The sequence below is a fragment of the Archocentrus centrarchus genome, chromosome 3 (assembly GCF_007364275.1).
Source record: "Archocentrus centrarchus isolate MPI-CPG fArcCen1 chromosome 3, fArcCen1, whole genome shotgun sequence".
NCBI lineage: Eukaryota > Metazoa > Chordata > Actinopteri > Cichliformes > Cichlidae > Archocentrus > Archocentrus centrarchus.
In genome coordinates this window covers 20,500,468-20,518,241 of record NC_044348.1, presented here as the reverse complement: position 1 = coordinate 20,518,241, position 17,774 = coordinate 20,500,468, and the positions used below count along the sequence as shown (strand labels likewise).

The 17,774-nt window shown below is 37.1% G+C and overlaps 1 protein-coding gene across 1 annotated transcript in view; it reads left to right on the top strand.

Moving 5' to 3' along the window:
* The window catches only part of LOC115773049 (CUB and sushi domain-containing protein 1), a 454,304-nt gene that overhangs the window by 311,587 nt on the left and 124,943 nt on the right, over positions 1-17,774 (top strand). Inside the window, exons 15-20 of the mRNA XM_030719557.1 lie at positions 6,395-6,535; positions 10,297-10,418; positions 10,560-10,632; positions 12,039-12,177; positions 13,139-13,326; positions 13,442-13,630. Coding sequence (XP_030575417.1) covers positions 6,395-6,535; positions 10,297-10,418; positions 10,560-10,632; positions 12,039-12,177; positions 13,139-13,326; positions 13,442-13,630 — 852 coding nt within the window. The remainder of the gene's footprint in view (positions 1-6,394; positions 6,536-10,296; positions 10,419-10,559; positions 10,633-12,038; positions 12,178-13,138; positions 13,327-13,441; positions 13,631-17,774) is intronic.

Here is a 17,774-nt window from a genome sequence, read left to right as displayed (position 1 = left end):
GTTATGATGTAATATTTATTATTTCAGCACTTACATAGCTTTCCACTTCACATAAAACACAGAGCAATTAGATTGCTGTTCCCCACTGTAATAAAGGTTATTGATTTAAACTGAATCACGTCAAGCCCGTGTTTGACTGGCTTAAAGATTATATTAAAGATGAAGTTGTGTATAATTGACTAGCGCTGTTCTTTCTTTCTGTCCCCTGTTGAAGAAGCTTTTTCAAAATTACAGGGCAATTACGGCTGTTACAATGGGCTAACTGAAATCAGTTCAAAGTTACTACTTTGAAGTCTTCCGGTTTGTTCTGACTGGTATTAATTCTCTGCCACAAGGAAACTGCTGTATATGTCTGCCTTCAGAAAAGAAGACAAAAAAATCCCTGACATGCTGTACTGGAGTTAATCATATGAAATTCCATGTAACGTCAATCAGGGCTTCGCACTTAAAAACCTTTATTTAGATATTTCCTTTCCTGCTGAAACGCATGCATACAGTATGAAGTGATAATATTGTAATGATGTATGATTTTATTTTATTTTGATCCATACGATTTTTATTCTTTTTTTTTTAATCATTAATGGTTTTTTTTGTTGTTTTTTTTTTGAAAATATAGAAAGACACATATTTACTCAAGCTATAGGAACTTTAAATAAAACATTTATGGCACATTACACCTTATGAATAAACAATTACTTACAAAAATCAAATATGCTTGTGAATTGTGAATCCTGAATTCAGTATTTAAAAATCAACACAGGTAGCTATGACAAGGACGCGCATCACTGTTTTGACTGCACTGCAATGCAGAATAAAATATATCCTTGATATTATTATAGGGCAGGGTAGGAAATGTGGACTGGCTGTCATCACATCTCCATTCTGAAATTCACAGCATAGTGCCTGTTGCTCCTAATGAGTCTTTTTTTCAAACTGGTGCTGCGAGCCAGCCAAAGTTATGGCTGGCACTGAACTGTCATTATTGTATTTTGGGTGACAGGCTTCTTTTTTAAAAGGATAATTTCTGTGCTACCACTTTTAATGCTGGTGGTTGCTTCAAATGTGTCCTTAGATTCTCTAGTTTTATATAGACATATAATATGGATTATATAGTAAACTGAGTGAAAATCCCAGAAATCAAGGGTGACATAAGTTGGGTGAATATTGCTGAAGTAAGCTATAGTGCAGGTTGCAATGCAGGACTATGCATTGCAAGCATATTTATTTCCGGGCATAAATCTTACATGACCAAAAAAGTTACTAAAGTCCAAAATTTCCAATAAAAAATTTCTGCTTAATATCCAAAAAACTTCATAGTATATCCAGATTACTCTAATTGTCCAAATGAACCACACTGCACCTCTGAAGTGAGAAAAAAAACAGATGGTTTAAAGTCAGTCTTGTATGCCTTACAACTGTATATTTAGTTTCCACATATTACATGTTTATGTATTAGTATCTATTCAACATATGAATAAACTACTACTAGAAGAGAAAATTGTGAACCAAGTACATAATGTATCAGTCCTCATCACCAAATTTATAGTTATACACATACATTTTCACTGTATTTTAACACCTCCTTTGCCCCATGTAACTAGATAAATAATTTATCCATGGCCATTTAATATTTGGGATTTCTCCATACTGATTCATTGACCAACATACTCAGGTGGAGAAATATGGTGGTTTGCATGCTACCAGATTTTGCCTGCAGTATTCACTATTATTGCACCCAATAAATGATAATAATTGGTCTTTAGAAGATTAACTACTATTAGAGTTCCCAATTTAAAATCCACTTTTCAGGAATAATACTTATTAAGCAGTTATCAGTTCTTAGGCTGATAAATAGGAACAGTTTTTTTTAATTGTTTTTTACATTTTTTAATTAAAAAAATGTTGCCTGTTTATCATTGTTGATGATTGATTGGCACTGTCCAATTTTATGTTCTCATTTCACATAATCAAATATCTGAAAAAAACAACAACAACAACAGTAGACTACTGTATGCAGCAAAGGTAGTCACTCACATTCTCCCTTTATGCCTTTATATAAAAAATCAGATTTCTATTCACTGAGGGTTTTTTTTCAACTTGACACTTATGGACTTGCCTTCTTTTGTATTTCTGAATAAAAGAACATGAAATCAAAAATGGCAAACAAAAGTGAACAAAGAAACTCCTGTAATAACCCATAAATTCCCCGAGTGTGGCAACAGTAGCATGAAATCCAGGCTAAAAAGATATGACACTTTGGGGTCCATTTTGAACGGCACATAAGTGGTTAACTTAATCAGAAAGCCATTATTGTCATCTAATATAAGAGAAGATAGTGACAGACTATTACAAAAGGCTTTTCTCTAAATCTCTCTGCTTAAATAAGATAACGTAGGATCTTGGCGCTCTTTTAGCTATTGTTACACTGATTCTATTTCCTTCCTGGTCTCTTGCCTATCAATGCAATAATGAATAAGTGAAAGGGCTTTTGAGTTGCTAGAGAACAAAGAGGCTGGCACTTTACAACTCACTCACTGTGTAGCTTAATTGAGTCTAAGTTCATGGGATCCTAAATTTCAAGTCAAGGAGGAAATAAAAGAAAAGTTTCTATGTGAGTGTTGTGAAGAACCCTCATTTCAAGCATTGTGTTTATCAGTGAAGTGTTCTTGTAACTCCCTTTCTGTCCCTTCAAGGGTTGGTAACTTACATTGATTTCCATTGCAGTCTCTGTTATGTATAAAAATTTAGATGGATTTTTACAAGGTCAATAGTGAGAAACTGTCAATTTCCCAGTCTTCAGCAGTCATCCATACATTTCAAGTCATTCTAGTATATCTGTGTCATGGTCCTGGGCCGGTGGCCCAGTGTTTTGTGTTCATTTTGTTCTGTTTAAGTTACATCTCTGATTATGTTCATTAGTTTTCTTGTTTAGTTACTTCCTGTTTGACAGTCCGGTGTCCTTATGTGTCGTTTTTAGTTTTGCTTCCCTTGTTTAATTTGCTAGATTTGTTTCACCTGTGCCCTGTGTTCCCCAGCTGTTTCTTGTCTCCCATTATTACCTCCTGTGTGTATTTAAGCCCCTGTGTTTGTTCTGTTCTCTGTCATGTCCTCCCTCGTGGAAGTGTGGTTTTGTTCCTGGGTTCCTCTTAGTTTAAGTTTTGTTAGTGCCATTCCTCTGCATCATGTTTTAAGCTTATCAATAATAAAGCCACCATTTAAGTTCAGTTATGCCTTGGAGTTCTGCATTTGGGCCCACCCTGCCTGCCACACCGTTCCCACATGACAGTCTGTTTATATCTATTGCATGTACCTTTTAAATTAGGTAACTACAACAAACATATACAGTGTAATTATTTTTTCTCTCAAAAACTGTAATCAAAACATCAGCTGTTTCAGTAGACTGTCACAAGATTAATACACTCATTGAGCAGAAAACCAGTTATACCTCAGCACAAGAAATTGGTGCAGAAGAAGGAAACTATGGTAACTGAAAATGCAACAATACACATACATTGCTTCCACATTTAAATCAATGCTGTGTCAGATATTTAAAAAAAAAAAAGACTCTAGGTGTCAATAGTCCCAAGACCTTATTTATACAGTAAAACTGAGTGGGATCCATATGAAAAATTGATCTACACATAAAAGACAAAAAAAAAAAAAAGACTTATAGCCAAAAATAATTGTGTACATCCAAACCTACAAATGATCGTTTATAAATCACAAACACTTTAAAAATATCCCTATATTCCACTCAGTGTGCCTCTCCAATTGGTCTGTTCAAATCCCCCATGAGGAGTGATGCACATACTGTTCCTGCACAGAACAGCAGCATTGTTACAGACATTGACAGGGTGTTGGCTGCTGCTGCTGTTGTAGTCGTTGCAACAAACAGGAAATTCTTGCAATTTGAAGTGGCCAGACATGCAGGTCTGCTGTGCTGCATAAGAGTGTCAGTAAATAATAAATAAATAATCACATACTCAGTATCCACAAAACACATAATATTTAACTCTCCAAATTTACCATAGGTGTTTCTTTTATTTTCATAGATGATTATTAAAGATAGTGGAAAGGTGAAAGGTGGGGGAGAAGAGGCAAAGTGTTTGACAGCCTAGTGCACAGCCACATGTTCACTGATTCAATTTTGTACAAATAATATCATAACAATCTAACCTATTCTAAACAAGTTAAATTCATAGTTAGTGAGATATCGATAGTTCTTAAATTTTCCAAAAAGGTTTTATTGAAAATCTAGCGGTGCTCTCTTCTCTAGTTCTACAAAATAAATATTTGTTGATTTTTTTTTTTTTTTATTTCATCACTTGTGGTTGAGAAAAAAAAATACAAGGTTATTTTCTGCTATGCCCTGCCAGACATTCAGGAATCTGCCATCTGACGCAATCTGGCATCATCCTTAGTATTTAAGCCAAACCTTGTGCTCCAAACCTGACCAAGACCAGTGTGGGCAATATACGCTCTGAGTCTTTGATCTGAGCTCTGAAGATGTGCTGATGGGCCAGTGTAATGTGTTCTGCTGTGCAATAATAATTAAAAATGGATCACAGATTTAAATGGTTACAAATGGAGCTGGCTTGCATATTGTACAATAGAGACGTTCTTATGAAATAATTACTGCCTTGCAAGCAAAATCACATGATCACACCTATGGCTTACAGTAAATGTAAGTCACAGTGTAGATATATGATGACTGTATTTTTCAGTATGTGATAAGGATCATTATAAAAATAACTTCTGTGCTGATATACATATTGCCTGTCCATTTTTGTTTTTGCAGATCCATACTTTTCTTTGAAGGCCTGTTTGTGTGCGTGCAGTGGTTATATATGAGGCTTCAAAACACAAGACATTACTTGTTCAGAGAACAAGTGGCTCTGGCCTTTTGTAGATGAACAAGTCAAATTTGTAGATGACCACAATTAATAATTACCACTGCCTCCTTCTCTTACCCATGCACCATCAACTGCAGATGTTTCCTGTGACCTGTTATATTCTTACATTACCAGTTATGATCACTTTTTTTCTACAGTATATATACCCCATATCTCAGTGATCTCAGTCTGGCAGGTTGCTTTTCTATGCACTGTAGTCTAACTTTTATTGCACTCCCCTCTGGATCTGTTGGTGCTGCTTGGATCACTAGGGAGCACACTTAAGAACAGAATGTCTTCTGCCAAACAAAAGTTTGGCAGAAGACACCATTTTTTTCAGTAAATGGTCTGATGCTGTGACACAAATGTCTTAGACATAGCTGAGACGATGCATGATTACAGCTGTACAGGCCAAGGGAGGGAAGTTTCAGGGCTATTCAACTGGTGTAGAGTGCTTCCTTTTACGACTGTCTAGCGATACCTCAGTGTTGGAACACACTGAAACATACCAGCTAGGTCATGCTATTCTTTGCAATGATGTACCCTGAGGGGATGATGGGTACTTGGAGCAAGATAATGCCCCTTCCCATGGTGATGGAATTGTCCAAAAATACATGGTTCAATACTCATTGAGGTGAAATGCCATCAATGACCCAGACACCACAGTCAGCTGATATTAGTCTCTTTGGCATTCACTCAAATGCAGGATCTGCAGAAAAGAGCATCTGCAGTGTGTGTATCATCCTTTAACAAGCATCATACACCAGTATGTGCCTGGTTTCTTTTTGTAGTTCAGGTTTCTTGCAGAATCACTACCAAGACAGGTAAAAAGCTGTTAGTTGGTCCAATGTAATATTATGCATGTCTTTTGCTTTCATGTCACAGAGCGTTGATTTTGATCCATTAAATTAGAAATAAACTTAGAGATAGGTGTCATCGACATAATTCAATTTTCATTCAGTTAAATTAACAAGTCTTGAATTTATGCACAGTTGTTTCAAAAAAATGTCTAAGCCTGTAGAGAAGCATGTTATCCTTCAGTGGCCTATAGTTAACACTGACATTTAAACATGCCTCTCATGTTGTTCTCATTAAAACTCACAACAGTTGTTAAGGCTGTACCAGGACCAGCTTAATCTTTTAGATTCATTTAGATTGTCAGTTGTTTGAATGTCAATAATTTGTTACGCTAAAAGAAAAAAAGTACAAATTCTCCATGAATACATTTGATACTTTGGCACTTCTTCTAATGCTAAAGTAAAACATTAAGTGCTTAACATATATTGTTAGTAAGCATTTACCAAGAGCATCAAGGACTGTTATATCATCCTAGCAATTTTTTCCCTTAACTCTCATTGCATGTAATAGAACCTCTTTGAGGTCCCTTGGGATGAGCCTTTCACTTTTCAAGTCTGTCCTTGGCCTGATGTTATCCAGCATGAATTAGATAAGGTGTATTAAATGTCTCTCTAAAATATTGTTTAAACTGTGCTTGATTTTAGGTCTGTCTGAGCCAACAACATTTGGGACATTCTCAGGAAAAGATGTTCCATCACAGATTGCCTCGAATGGACATATCATGAGACTGGAATTTCAGTCTGATCATTCCAATACTGGGAAAGGGTTCAATATCAGCTATACCAGTAAGTACCACCCACCTACTAATCATTTGTTATTTAGGCCCCAGTCCACACCTCCAGGCGACAACAAGTCACTAGGGAAAAATGTGTATTCCCCAAGTAGTTACTGGAGGTTGACACTGGGTGGTGCACCGAAAACCTCCTTGTGATTGTTTTGGCTGCTGGCAAAACAATGCGGTTGCCTGGAGTTTGCACGGTAGATCCAAACTCTGCAACTACTGTGAAAAGTGTGACGCAAACCAGAAATGGAGACCATCCACCTTCAAAGTAAATTTACACCCTATGAAATGTGTTGGCTGCAGTTGTAAGGCACAACTTTTACTTGAATGTTCTCCGATTGTGTTGCACTTTTGCAAGTTTCTCTATCACTCGCCAAGTAGTTTGTGAGTGTTTGCAGAGAGGTAATTGCCTTCCAGGCAACCGCGGTAGTCTGCCAGTGACCAAAGCAATCACAAGAAGGGTTTTTGGCAGCAACCTCTTTGTGACCGATTTCACCCATCGAGAGCCAGCAAGCTCGGGGAACACAAATTTTCCCCTTGTGCCTGGAGGTTGCTGGGGGTCACTGACCAGTCTCTAGACCTGTATATGACTAAGGCCTTAGATTTGCTTTGTAAAATTTAAAACAGAACAAAGAGAACAGAACAAAATATATTATTTTTAAACAATTATTTCATCAAATGTAGGTTTTACATGCTGCGCATTATGTGCATATTATATAAATCATGTAATCAGATCATGAACATGTCAGTGACTTTATTCAAGCATTATTTAAATGTACACTGAGTTCTCTGCCAGCTTTCTACCTCATTATTGTATGTGAATTTAGTTTTGCTTTTTGTGATGTGGCATTAATTTGTGTGGTAGTTTTTTTGTATAGTAGTTTAATTTGTCCCTGCAGTTTTCCAGTCAAATGTCAGCATGGCATTGATATCTTAATTCCAGATCCTTCCAGGGCTGCTTCAATGGTTTTTTAATGGCAAAAATTTGTTACACAATACAAAAATGACAACAGTAAAAATGAGAAACCTATATACAACAGTTGTACCACTATGTAATCAGAGATAAAAGCAGAAGTCAGTTGTCAATAAACCAATGCAATATGCTCTAGGGGAGATCCTAGTGAGTGTCCCTTGTTTTAGCAGTGTGATAAGACTTTGTGATGATTCATCAATCGTCAGTCTGAGTATTGATGTTTAGCTTAATGCACATCTTTAAAGCATATAAGTTAAATTTACAACTAAATTCCACTAAATTTTCAGAGCTACTGGCATGTTGCATGATGATTAATACAATACCCATGCCAAGATTACCTTAACCTGTCCTAAGTGTGACTAGTTCAGCTTGACTTGATCATCTGTTTGCATGCCTTACTTAACATTTACCTAGTTAAGCCTGTCCCATTGTCAGGCTTCGAATCCAGCAACTGCATCTTGTATACTTAGCAGCTCTAAGCTGAACTAGTTCTGCCTGAGTGATTCTGATTCATTCACTGTGATTACCATGCCGTTTTGCACCATTTCACACACAACCTACCAAATGACCTGGTCTCTGGCTCTTCCTTTAGAGGTGACATTTGACAAATGAAAATACTGTTTTGTTTTGTTTTGGGTTTTTTTTAGTCTCTTCAAAACCACAGCATGTAATTAATTAATAACAGAAAATAACAATGCATGTGTTTCTAATCCTAACACATGCATTGTTTTTCACCCTAATCCTGACACAAATAAAATAAAACAAGGTGCTGCCCAGACTCCAGCTTTTCTAGAGTAATGCATTGGTATAGAAAACTGCTTTAAATGTATTTTCCTGGAATTTCTCAAGGACAGAAAAAATGTTGAACTATATTCACATAGTTTTTGCTATTGAAACTTTTTGAGAATGTAATTTGAAAGCCTGATGACATAAATTCTACACTGAGACTTAAAAAATATCAGGCATATTGTGCTGTTTCAGTAATTTGGTCTATTAACATTTTAATGCATATATGAATATCAAGAGGTTTTGCTGTGGGTACATTTCTATGTACTTATATAGATTTTGTTAGAAACTTAAGTATGAAGGTTGACGCGCAAGACTGTGCAGTTATATAGTGAAAGCAGTGCACTGGGAGTCAATAACTGTTCACAGATTTGAATCGGTCCTACAAGTAAATTGATCTTATACATTATGTGGGCATCATGCCTAAAAATGTATTTTAGGTTATGATAGCTGAGGTTATGATAGATTCAAAATGGGATGTATTCACATACTGTTATCACTTTCACAAGGAGCAAAATCATAATGTCTTATTTAATTTACCACAAAAACAATCGTCCCCTTGTGTGCTTTCACAAATTATTATTCTTACTTTTTTCTCCAACAATTTCCATTCAACGATCCATTTTTTTCCGCTTATCCAGTTCAGGGTCATGGGGGGCTGGAGCCTATCCCAGCTGCCACATTTATTTTGATATATTCAGCTCCATCCATCCATCCATCCATTCTCTTCCGCTTATCCGGGGCTGGGTCGCTGGGGCAGGAGCCTAAGCAGAGAAGGCCAGGTTTCCCTATATTCAACTTTGGGCAGGAAAAGACCGAACTCACTATTGTCCCTTGAGGTACAAAGTGGAACTACATATGGCGGGTCTAGCTAGCCTAACTTCAGTGGATATTGTTGCTAAAGACCAAAATTGTTATTTTCCCACTAACCTTAGTTAATGTTAAAATCTTTAATACTTACATTTAGCTCTTTTAAAAAGTCACAAATTGCTTATACAAAACTATAAATTACAAAATCAAAAATTACAAAATTTCAAAGCATCATGTTGAACTCCACCTTTCACTGTGACCCTGGCTTCCTCTTGGTTGTCACACAGTCATCTATGATCTCATCTTACACTTTGTCTAGTCACTCACAGTACCTTTTCAGGTATTTCAGCCTTAGTTTTTTTTTTTTTCACCTTAATGTTTGTCATTCTGCCTCTTCTTCTGGGTTTAAATATATAATTTCAATATTTTGTGTGCTGGCATTTTGTGCATTTGCTCATACATAGATCGTATCTCCTAGTCTTTTCCTTCACTTCTGTAATATCAGGTGGTTGAATGTGTGCAAGGGCCACTTTATCTATGTCTGCCTTTGGCCTTTTTAGTGCTTTCTCTACATGCATATTTGAACACATATTTGAATACCGCTGCAAGGCTGCATGTAATATACAGTATGTGTGCATTTTTGTTTGTGTACCTACCATTTCCCTTCTGGCTCTCTTTTTTTTTTTCTTTTTTCTGCATCCTTCTCTTTCTCTCTCTGCTCCTATTTCCCTCCATCAGTAGCTAATCAACCTGAGACATGTCCAATCACTGGGTGTGTGCTCTGGGTGGGATCAGGTTAATCTCTGGAATGGGGATAATATAGGCTTAACATGACAAGGTTGAATCCACATAAAGATAATTCCATTCCCATATTTCCATATCAGTGGAGATGTCACATTCACTGACAGTGATACAGAAGTGGTTTCATTTTTTTCTCTGTTAGAGCCAATTTTTAGGTATTAAAATAAATTGAAAAACCAAGTAAAATTGCTCAAATGAATAAATATGCTCACGTATTTTGAACCAATTAACCAAAGAGTGTAGGTGCAATGTACCAGTTTTTCTCTTTCATTTCTATCACATTTTCTCATTGTTCTTTTCTCTTCAAATTAATTTGCCTTTGTTCAATACAGTAATTCAGTCTTATGTGTCTTGGCCCCTATTTGAACCTTTCTGCGATTATTTTCTCTCTGTAGCATTTGGTCAGAATGAATGCCATGACCCAGGAGTCCCAGTCAATGGTCAAAGGTACGGTGACCAGTTTCAGCTTGGCAGCTCAGTGGCTTTTCGCTGTGACCAAGGATTCATTAGGACTCAGGTAATAATCATTTGAAAGTATGATTATCATACTTTTTTGACCTCTGTAAAAAGCTATTTAAGAATTATCATCACTGGTATCTGTAGTTGTGTGTTAAAAAGTAATATAAAAGTAACATACCTTGAAATTATACATTTTCAGGGGTCCGATCAGGTCACTTGCATTATTCAGGATGGAAATGTTGTCTGGTCTGCAGCTGTACCTCGCTGTGAAGGTAAACATAAGCAGACACATACACATGAGAACTGTTTATTTATGTATGAGTAAGGGGTAATCATTCAAAATGTTCTACAGGCCAGACTATAAGAGGACAAAACATTCAGTAATTTGGGTGTTTAGCTCAAGTGTGTTTATCCACCTTCACGATAATTTAATTTTCTCTTCTAATTGCTTTTAGCCTCTTCCTTCCACATTTAGCCTGTTTATACACATTGTTCTTTCTCAAAAATGAGACTGGCACAAGTTGTGCCAAAATTCTTTCAGGGAGACACATTCATTATATTTAGACACTGAAAGGCAGAGATATATCAATAGAGTGCAGATAAGCAAATATGTGGAAGCGATAATAAATGGATAGTCAATTTTTCTGTTATTTCAACAGCTTTTGATGGCAACCACCAGCCTGTGAGCATTTGTATGTTTATTTTTGCAACCTTCCCATTTTGCATCGTGATTGCATTGCCTAAATGACATTATCAAATGTTGCCTGTTGTTAATAAATCAGATAGAGGAGACAATCAAATTGAATAGGGTGGTCACCTTATTAAGTGTGGAGTATGAGAGAATATTATCCCTCCCGTCGGACAGGGAAGGATAATTATGTTTTATTTCTAGAATGACTTTCTTGAAGATCCCATCCATGAGTCCTGCTGCTTCAGTATGCATCTAGTGGGTAAAATAAATTGAGAGGAAGATCTTTATTTCTTTTTTTACTTGCTGAAAGTCTGGATTTGTGAGAGCAATGAAATGGGCAAAAGTATCAGCTAGTTGAGAACTGATAGATGAGCCATTGCAAATGGACAGAATATATATTGTAGCGATGGATAATACATAAACCATGAATTCCAGGAAGTTTTACATGTTTAATTCAAGTGCTAGACAGACTCAAAAGAGAAAATAATACAAAACAAAAATGATACAATTTCATGTTTGAGTTTATTTAAAAGAAACATATCAACAAGCGCTAATTATTGTATTTTAATGTGTCAGAATTGAAATTTTGGGACTTTAAAGGGGAGCTATAAACTAACGTCAGTATGTGCCAGTTTTGCTGCCTGCAGCTTGTGCAGGGAAATGAGGAGTTATTTTTTGGCACCATTTGACACATAAATATATTTAATTTCCCCCATAAATTATAATGTAATAATTATTTCTGGCTTTTTCAAACATCACTAGCTCAAAATTATTTACTGTAGCACAAGATAGGCTCACCATAATTTCTGAAGGTAAATGTTTATGTATGAAATATAGAAATTCAGAAGGGATTAGAATGCTAAAATAAATTGAGCAGACAATGAATCTGCTAACTTAATGGAATATGAACAATTTATACACATTTACAGGGGGAAAATGATTAATCCGATTCCCTGTTGTTGTGTGTGGGTCTTTGTTTCCCTCCAGCTCCCTGTGGAGGGCATCTCACAGCTCCCACAGGTGTTTTGCTGTCTCCTGGTTGGCCCTCCTTTTACAAAGACTCTCTGAGCTGCCAGTGGGTGATTGAAGCACAAGCAGACCATGCTGTAAAGATACACTTTGACAAGTAAGTATGGCTGACAACCTATTATTTATTTATATACTAACAGATGATTTGTTAGATTTGTTTAGGTTTGTTCAAAAATGGTTGAAATTTGAATATTAACAGCTAGATAATCTTGTTATTAGGTACAGTATGGTTAGGGAGTGTATCATGTAGTTAATATTTTAGTTGGGCAGTCTTTCAGAAGCAATATAAGTTAGTCAGATATAAATGAGGTTGGTGAGTTACTGCTGCAGTAAAAGATTAATGTTGGCTTTTTGCAATTTTTTTTTTTTTCTGGAAACAAGCCACAGACAGATGCAGTGTAGCCTGAAACTGCAATAGCAGAAATTTGTCTTTTTTGGAATGTGATGTACAAGCCGAGTTATCTTCATCGCCTATGAGGCATTTCATTTGTGGAAGTCTCAACACACTTCTTCTGATGCAGAGGCTAGTTCATTTTTCATTTAGCTGGTCAGATATAATTATTCAGATAGTTTGGTGTTGCAGTGTGCCAGTAGTTCCTAAATCGTGATTTTCTATTCAACCCGAAAGGCTGCTTTTATACAATATCCTTTTTCATCTGTTTGATGGTTGGATTGATAACCAACAGTAATCAGGGGTCCAAAAACCGACTTATTAGGTCCTGTAGCCCAAACTTACTGAGACTGAAGTAACAATAGAGAGATGGTATCTCAGTCACTTGTTCTTCTATTAACTTTGACAAAGTAGTAATGGAGTTATTTAATGGTCTGTGATTTTAATGTGTGTCATAGTGTGACTGATTATTTGCTGATATTTCAGTAAACTCGTATGTTTTTAGTCTGTTATAGCTCAGCGTTCTTTGCCTGCAGTGGATGAACTGAGCAACATGAACAGTGTTGATGAGTTTCATTTTTTTTTTCAGTGCTGAGATTTATCATCTTATATAACTTGCAACTGTGGATGTCATGTGCATGTTTTTTTTTTTCTTTTGTTTCTCTAGGTTCCAGACTGAAGTCAACTATGACACACTGGAGATCAGGGATGGCCCATCAGCATCCTCTCCCCTGATCGGTGAATACCATGGCACCCAAGCTCCTCATTTCCTGATTTCCACATCAAACTTCCTGTTCCTGTTGTTCACTACAGACAACAGCCGCTCTGCTGCGGGCTTCAGCATCAGATATGAAAGTAAGTCTAAATGACTGATAGACTGAAATGCCTGGTGGACACACTCTAAATTGCTTACAGACGCATATACACTCAACCTCTTGACACCGCGGTGCTTGTGTGATGTGATTTTCAGGTGTGAAAATGGAGTCAGACTCGTGTCTCGATCCTGGTATCCCAGTGAATGGTCGTCGCCATGGCAGCAGCTTTTCCATTGGCTCTCATGTGTCATTTACATGTGACCCAGGATACACACTTAGTGATCAGGAGCCAATTGTTTGCGAGCAGAATCATCAGTGGAGTCACGCTCTTCCCAGTTGTGATGGTTAGAATCTTTCTTTTCTTTCATTTTAGCCCTTTCAGGAATTATCTGATAGCGTAAGTAATACAATAACAGGGGTATGCTTTTCCCATGTGACTTACCTGACACAGAGAGTTTCACATTTTCTAAACCCAGGAAACAGTAAATGTGGTCATCATACATATTGACACAGCAGGTCAATGTGTGTTTTTTGTTTTGTTTTTGTTTTTTTCATAAAGGACAAAACCCGTCTTTCACCTCCAGCAATGCTTAGTTGAAGAACAGCTACAAATGGTTTATAAATACTCTTGTCAAGCTGTCAGCTGTACTAAAAGCTTTGGTTGGCAAAAGAAGCAATCTTGATCTGAATTTAATTTTGGCCAAATTGTGGTCTGATTGATTATGTGTGCTTTAGAGTTGATGTTTTTAATTTCTCCCACTGAACACTGTAGCTAAGAAATAGTAGCCACCACAGCCTAATCATTTTATTTACACTGAAAATCAATCAATGAGCTTGTATTTAAGTTAATCTAGCGCTACAGGAGAAGATGAAATTGCATTATACTTTGAAAGACTTTTGAAACGTTGATAAACAGCAAACTTTATCATTACTGGGTTCAGCACATTTAGAACTTTCCTTAAGATCCATCCCACCTTTAATTATTTTTACTGTAGTTACTTACCTGCAGCGACATAATGGAGTTGTGGCTATGCCAGCTGGTATTTGGCCACTGCACCTTGGACACAGTTCCGTTCTATCTCATGGCTTTACTTTACATCTGTGTGCAAACTGGAGTCAGCAGTTAACATAATTCATGTCTTTGGAGCACAAAAATCTATATTTACATATTCAGTATTGTGCAAAAGTCCTGAAACACTCCTCATTTCTTTATGTTTTAGTTCCAAGGAATTTGTATTTTTTTGTGCGTGGTCTTCAGCAGTGGTTCTCCAGGCTTTCTTTTCTCATTTTCAGCCTGACCATTTTCATACTGACCCTATGAATCATTAAAGAATAAAAAGGCACCTTGGTTCAACTCAACGGATGAAACAGCATTGTGTCTACACATAACAGACAACTTAGCAAAGAACCAACTCTAAATTGTATCTTTAGGCACTTCATTACAGGGGCCTGTTGCAAAAGCACATCATTTGTTCTAGTTTCTTTAGTTAAATCTATGGAAATGCAAATGATAACACAGTTTGACAGACATAAAATAGTATTTTTGCACCAACAAGGTGATTCTCAAAGGATTAGCTGGAAACTTTGCCTATCATAACATGACATGATGTGCAGTGTGTCCTTAAAAAAATTGAGAAATCTGAATGAGTGGCAGACCTATAGCAGATAAACAAAATCTGAAAGTCATGTCCTGAACAGAAAGAAAATAAAATCCAGCAAAGACCTGACACTGAACCTGAGAGATCCATCTGGTCTTTCAGTTGATCCATCTGCTGTTTGCCACAGGCTCAGAAGTGGTCTCAGTGGAAGGGTGGCTGTCAAGAAACCATTCGCAAGGAAGGGAAAATGTGGAAAAAAATGTGCCAAATTACACAAGAACTAAAGTGAAAATCAGTGTCGACAGGTCTTACGGAGATTAATCCAAATTTGAAAATGTTGGTTCAAATTGTCATAAATGTGTACTGAAGAGATTAGAATAGAGGTACAACCTTGAGTGTCCACAGCCATTTGTGAAGCACAGTGGAGGCTTTGTCATGGTTTGGGGCTGTGTTTCAAGCAGTCGTGTTGGGGATCTTGTCAAAATTGATGGAATCACGAACAAAAAAGTACTGTCTGGCTTTGCTTCACCTTGCAGTATTAGCTGGAAGGTTTCTGATCAGCAGCAGCTTCATTTTTCAGCATGGCAATGATCCCAAACACACTGCCAATGCAGTGAAAGCATACCTAGATAGAAAAACACCCAATGGAACACTATCAATCATGGATTAGCCTCCCCAGAGCCCGGACATCAGCATTATTGAAGCAGTGTGGGATCATCTTCACAAAAGGTAGCCAAGATCCAAAGAAGAGCTTTGAACATCCTTCAACAACTTTGGAGTAACTATTCCTGGAGAATACTTAAAGAAAATAAAAGAAAGCTTACATAAGAAAGGTCAGATTATGTTAAAAAATAAAGGTGGTCATACCAACTCTTGACTTTTAAGTTCATTACAGAGAGGATTTTTGCCTCATGTTTGCACATGTCCGCATGTGTTTCAATAAATTGCTGCACTTATTTCCCATTTCCTAGCAAAATCTAAAGAAATGATGGGTGACTTGAGACGTTTGCACAGTATTGTATAGATCTTCATTTGAATACTTGCAGTTATCTGCGCACCTAGTTTCTGCACTAACTTTTGGAATGATGGAAGTGGCAGAAAAGAGGATCAGTCTGTGTCAGAGGTGGAAGACATTTGAAAGGAAAGGTGTTTTCAGTGACACCAGCAGCTTCTATTCTTTATACTAGAAATACTAGGGGGGGAAAAAAAACCTGTTCTATCACTTCTGCCTTTTACCCTTTCACTTTTCGTAACAGACAGCTATAATTGAACAAACAGTCTTCACTCCCAGCACAATGACTCAAGCTGGACATTTGGCCTTTGTGAACGTATGCAGGTCAATCGAAACTACAGAAACAGATGCTCCTTGGCCATTCACAGGCCTTCCTATTCAGCTTTTTCCCACAGCTTATGGTGTGTTAGGAGCTAAACAAACAGGATCACATCTGCTCTGCCAATTGAAAATAATCAAATGTGAAAACCAAAGGATATCACAACTTAGGAGTGAGTTCATGGCAAAGCAATCTATGTCACACTTGCAGCCATACAAGGCAAGCAGTTTTAAACAGGCATGGTGACATTTTCAATTTTCAGCCAGGCATGCCGCTGCACTAGACAGCTGTCACATTATAAGACATGTTATTTCAGAATGGCACTTTTCTGAAATGGTGTGTAAGACTAAATGTAATGTGTGATAGTTTGCTTTGGGGTAAGATCACTGTGGAGTCATGTGTTAAGTATATTATAATATGACTGAAATTTTGATTAATCGCATTTAGCTGCGTGTTGTAGAAGTGTGGGACCAACCAAGTAGTCTAGCGAATACTGAGCAAACCTACAACATCCACTCCCAAAATTCTTGGTTATCATATTTAAACGAGAAAAGAAATCATCTTTAAGACCTCCCACAGGCACGCTTGAAGCAATTCATACCGACACGCACACACATTAATGGCAATAATGTTATTTACAGGATAGTCTCAGAGGCACAGTTAACATTTCATACACACTACATTACACAGACAATATTACATTTAAAATAAAAAGCAAAATGACATGCAGTCATCCCCCAGGCATACAGGCACCATTCCCTTTCAGTAATGCTGCAACGTCCATTCAACACAAACCATTCATCTCATTTCTGCAGGTCAGTTAAATCAACAAACAGATAATACATAACATTGGCCGCTCTTTTATGTGTCAGGAAGAATACTGAAGGGACACTGTGACATTTTGGTGCCAAGACAACAACTTATTAGAGGTGATCAAAGTAAACCTTTAAGTAAAAATGTTATGGATTCCTCTAAGGAGGTATTTAAAGACTGAGAAAATAGAAAGAGGGAGTAATGATGCTGAAAACGGATATGCTACGCTTATATATTTACCTCTCCTCTCTGAAAATCAAGCTGCTTTTCCTTTAGAATTCTTTCTCAATTTTTTTAGTCATGAATCATCTTTCTTTCTTGTTGTTTCCTCTTTTTTTTGCATTTTTATACAGCTCACAGTTTCTCACACACACCCCTTACTGACCTGTCTCTCTCTTTTCACACACAGATAATTAATACCACTGAAGTATGAACTGTTACACACACTATATACTGTACAGTATGTACAGACAGACATCCACACGTGCCTCCCTTAACAACGGTCATTTAGTCAGGCAGTGTCCTGGTTTTTGCTGAATCCTGATGGGGGTATGAAAAGCTGGCACTGGTTACCATAACACTCCCAAGGCAGCCAGTCAGTGAGCGAGAGCAGCTCGTATCACAGCTTCTCAAATCAACCTCAGCCATGTTGAAATGTGATATGGAATAGGTGGTAAAAAGTTATTAGACGGAGAGATCGAGAGGGAAAGGTGAAGACTAGGTCTGCACACTGGAGCAGCTGCAAT